Below are 4,675 nucleotides of genomic sequence, written 5' to 3' on the forward strand. Positions count from 1 at the left end.
ACAGGTAAACACACCTGAACTCACCATGACTGACAGGTAAGTACGCACCTGAACTCACCACGGCAGAGCCGCTCCAGGGCCTCTGGGAAGGCGTGGGTGTAGCGCACCGGCAGACACAGGTGACCTTCTGACCTGTTGGAGAGACGGCCAGGTGAAGCAGGAGGCGGGGCTTAGTCAACGTTGGCGGGGCTTAGACCACGTGGGCGGGGCTTAGACAACGTGGGCGGGGCTTACCTGTCTGGGTCGGTGTTCACCCCAACAACCGGCTTGTCCTTGTTCAGAACCTTACTGGCCACCAGCAGCATCGTCCCGTCACCTGGAACACACTGCAGTTATCAGAACCAGAACCAGAACCGGAACCAGAACCAGAACCAGAACCAGAACCGGAACCAGAACCAGAACCATGAACCCAACGTCAACCAAGAAGTTCTGCAGGGTTTGATCCGCTGCAGGACCTCCTGTAGCAGTCAGCGCAGCAGCGGCTGCTCGCAGGCGGCCGAGTCTCCACGGCGTGGGGGTCAAAGGTCAGGGGTTACTGCAGCCTTTCAGACGCCAACCGGCCGGACAAACGGGACCCCGTTGCCACGGTTACGCATCAAGGTGAGCCAGAAGCGCGCCCAGAACTCGACGAGTCGCAGCCCAACGAGAACCGAGGAGTTAAATCCAGCGACGCCTGGGCCCCGATTGGTCGCCGGGGACCCGGTGGGCGGGGCTTACCTCCAGCCGAGACGATGGCGTCGGCCCACCGGACCACCTCCTCGTCGTACTCCCCTCTCCGCACAACCCGCACCTCGACGCCGGCGCTCCTGCGGACAGAGAGACGGAGCTAGCAGAAGCTAGCAGCTAGCAGAAGAAGCTAGCTGCTAGCAGCAGAAGCTAGCTGCTAGCAGCAGAAGCTAGCTGCTAGCAGCTAGCAGCTGGACTCACTGCAGGCTCTGGACGACGTGCTCCACGTTGCTGGTGTGGATGTTGTGGCGCTGCAGCAGGCCGCTGTAGCTGGAGCCCTTCATGGCTAGCTGAAAGACAGCAGAGGTCAAAGGTCGTAAGGCTGATGGAGCCCAGAGGGCAACAGAAGCACAGAGCAGGTTCTGGCTGGCAGCATCTCTCCTCCCGACCAGCAGGGGGCGACGGTGGAGAGGAAGGACCCCGTTTTCATAGGAGAACCTCCAGCAGAGCCAGAACCAGAACCAGAAACCCGACCGGGTTGATGGTTCTGGCTCAGGGGCACAAAGGAAACCATGTTTAACCACCACAGAGGTCAAATCTCTGCTAGTCAGTCTGGAGGGGCTGCACACAGGCACGCCGCACTTTTCAGATTTTAATGTGTAAACATGCCAGCTGGGTTGTCCTGATCCGTTTAGACCCAACAGAACCACAAATACCAGAACCCTGACCCAGAACGACCAGAACCCTGACCCAGTCTGACCCACCAGTGTGACCCAGTCCCAGTGTGGACCCGTCCAGAACCGTTCCTTACCAGCTGCTTCAGGTCCTCCTCAGACAGCCCGGCGTACCGGTACCGCTGCTGCTCGAACTCATACCGGGTGGTTTTGGTAACCACGGCAACCCGGTCCGGTTTGAACCCGGCTCTCGGTTCCGCGGAGCGGCCGCCCGCCGCGGCGTGCAGAGGCCGCAGGAAGCCGCTCCTGGTCCCGAACCGCAGCAGGTTCACCGCCGGGCAGCGAGCCATTCCGGGACCTGAAGCCGGATTATGGCGAACCGAGCCGAGCCGAGGGTTCTGGAGCTGCTGCTGCTGCGGTTAGTGAGCGGACATGGCCGGTCCAGGAGTCCAGCCCGGGGTGAGGAGGGCAGCTGGTGACCGGCTGGTGAACCAGTTAGCCGCTAGCCTGGTTGACCAGTTAGCCGCTAGCCTGGTTGACCAGTTAGCCGCTAGCCTGGTTGACCCAGCTAAGGCTGCTAGCCTGGTTGACCAGTTAGCCTGCTAGCCTGGTTAACCAGTTAGCCGCTAGCCTGGTTGACCCAGCTAAGGCTGCTAGCCTGGTTGACCCAGCTAAGGCTGCTAGCAGCGGGGCTCTCCGCAGCCCGAGAGCCGCCTACTGAAGCCGCTCCCCGGGTTTAACTCGGCAGCTCGGAGCGCAGCGAAGCGGCGACTCGGTTCCGAACCAGAACCAGAACCGGAAAACATCAAATAAAGAGGAAAAACGCGAAACTACAGAGGAGCAAAGCTGCTAAACACACCAGGCGCCTCGGCACGTACTGCGGATCTACGTAACCTGCGTAGGTTCCTCTGGATTGGCTACGTACGTGACGCAGCAGCGGCTGGGAATTCCAGCTTCTCCGCGAGATCCGCTTCATTTGGCTCCTGAAAGAGCCGGATCTTCTAGCCGCTAACCGGCTCTTTAATTTCTTCTCCCACAGCAGCTTAAATCAGAGGATTTCACTATAGGGGTCGTGACCCTCAGGTTTTTGCATATTGTTAGGTTTTAAATACTCATTAACAGAAGTATAGTTTGTTACAAATTAGTGAAATAAGGCATTAAATAATATACTGCAGTTATAAATGAACACATTCAGTGAGCAAAAGCTGCCAATTATGTTAAAAGTTTTGCATTTTTATGCTAAATAAGTTTATTAGGCCATCACCACTGTATTTTAATTCATGCTTAAATCTACATTTTGCTGCTTCTGATTGGAATCAACCATAAAAAACGTTTGAAATAAAAGATTTTGGTCTTTTTAAAGCATTAAAAGTTTGGATTTTAGTCTGAATTTTGCTTCGGGTGTGTTTCTTTATTTTAATGTTGGGAGGATGAAGGTACCAGAGCCAGAACCGGCACCACGTCCCGGTGTTTGGGTCTCATCCTGCAGTCTGAGGAGTCGGAACCGAGGCTGCCTGACCTGGTCCCGGTCCTGGTTCGGGGTGGGGGGGGGGGAATCTTCTCCTCTAATTGTCCTCCGTCGTCATGGGAACGCCTCTCCTCGCTGTCAGGTCACCTATTCCCGCTCCAGCTCCACTTTTCCAGCTAATTGCGCTGCGGTTCCCTCTGAGGACCATCATGAACTATACCAAGTCCCGAGCGGGACGGAGCGCATCCTCCAAACCTCATTCCTGTTTTCCCGCCTCAAACGATTCGGTTAATTCCGAATCGTCTGTCCTCCTGTCCCTCCTGTCCCTCCTCCTCCTCCTCCTCCTCCTCCTCTTCCTCCTCCCTCCGCCGGAGCGGGAGGTGAAGAAGAAGCTCAGCGCTCAGATCAGAGCAGGAAGTTTCCCTCCGACTCTGCAGCCGCATCACTGAGACCGGAGAGGCAGACAGGTGAGCTCAGATTCATCTCATCGACGCGAGGAGCCGGGTTCAAGATGGAGGGCAGCATCTTCATCACCATCACCACCATCATCATCATCATCTCCTCAGACTTTAACCTTTAAAAAATTAAACTAATTGCATTTTTGGCTAATTCCGCAGCAGATCGGTTAATCGAGGCTAATCGATAACTGACGTAACCCTCACTAATTTAGTCTGCGATTAATCGTCAACTGAAAACTGTAGAGAAATTAATGTCGTACTTTAAACCATTTCACTGTGTAAACCTGTGTTAGCCTGTTGCGGTTTTAGCTTCACCTGGTCTTCAGGTGAATAAAATGTTTGTTTTCTTATTTTTTAAAAAGGTGTTTAATTGTTTTTTATTTTTTTTGGATCTTTTAATGCTTTTCTAATATTGTATAAAACGGCTTAATGAATGTGCCAACCGGTTAATCGATTGGTAAAATAACTGCTAGCTGCTGCCTTGCTGTTCATTTTCACCCCAAATGAGTCGCTTTGGGTGAAACTGAGTCCCAGTTCGAGCTTCAGAGAACCGAACCGAACCGAACCTTAACGCGGTTCATCTGCTTGGATTTAAACATTTATGGAAAAGATTTTCATCCAGCAGGAGAAAACATCCGGGAACGTTTCTCCTCCGTCGTTCCCTGCGAACGTCGGATCCTGGCGGACAGGAAACACGTCAGGCCGGAAACTGTGACGTAAATATGCTGTGAAAAAGAGAGAAAAAAAAAGTATTCACACGTTTCTTATTTTAGTTTGTCACAGCTAAATGCTAGCTAAATGTGTTGCTTTGTTTGGCTAGTGTTCAAATCGACTTCCCGATAACCGGATGTGGACTGTCAAAATAAAAGCGTTCCAGCCAGCGCAGTAACTGTTGCCCGCGCTTTTGTTTTATTCTGAAATGATGTGAAGGAGAAGAAGTCGAATTCATCGCCCACTTCCGGTTATCAGCAAGTAAATTAGCATATTAGCTAAACGTTTAGCTCGGAGTTAAATATCTAAAGATTTAGCTTAACATTCAGTTAACAAGTTGTTTTAGTTACCGAGCTAAATATTTAACCACCAACTGAAGGTTTAATTCGTAAGCTAGTTAGTTAGCAGGCTACATGTTTAGTGCTAAAGCAGAACTAGCTTGAAGCTAATTGGACGTTTGAGTTTTGAGCTGTGACGTCGATAAGTAGGCGGATAAAACCTGTAATAAAATGTTTTACAGGCTAAATAACCGAAGTTTATGGAAGCCCATTTCCGCCATGAAAAAAAAAAAAAGCTAAACAGGAAGTCATAATTATGAGATTTAAAGTCATAATTATAACTTTCAAAGTCATAAATCTCATAATTATGACTTTGAAAGTCGAAATTATGACTTTAAATCTCATAATTATGACTTTAAA

The 4,675-nt window shown here is 51.1% G+C and overlaps 1 protein-coding gene across 4 annotated transcripts in view; it reads right to left on the reverse strand.

Moving 5' to 3' along the window:
- The window catches only part of nadk2 (NAD kinase 2, mitochondrial), a 25,611-nt gene that overhangs the window by 8,442 nt on the left and 12,494 nt on the right, over positions 1–4,675 (reverse strand). The window contains exons 1-5 of one of the 4 annotated variants that reach the window (XM_008424836.2): positions 1,478–2,730; positions 928–1,016; positions 718–806; positions 235–316; positions 49–132 (exon numbers count right to left, since the gene is read on the reverse strand). In XM_008424836.2, the coding sequence (XP_008423058.1) occupies positions 49–132; positions 235–316; positions 718–806; positions 928–1,016; positions 1,478–1,690 (557 nt within the window). In that variant the 5' untranslated portion in view covers positions 1,691–2,730. Of the gene's footprint in view, positions 1–48; positions 133–234; positions 317–717; positions 807–927; positions 1,017–1,477; positions 2,731–4,675 lie in introns of those variants that run through there. The other 3 variants (XM_008424840.2, XM_008424841.2, XM_017307870.1) reach the window with 3 other exon arrangements.

Source organism: Poecilia reticulata, linkage group LG12 (assembly GCF_000633615.1).
Source record: "Poecilia reticulata strain Guanapo linkage group LG12, Guppy_female_1.0+MT, whole genome shotgun sequence".
NCBI lineage: Eukaryota > Metazoa > Chordata > Actinopteri > Cyprinodontiformes > Poeciliidae > Poecilia > Poecilia reticulata.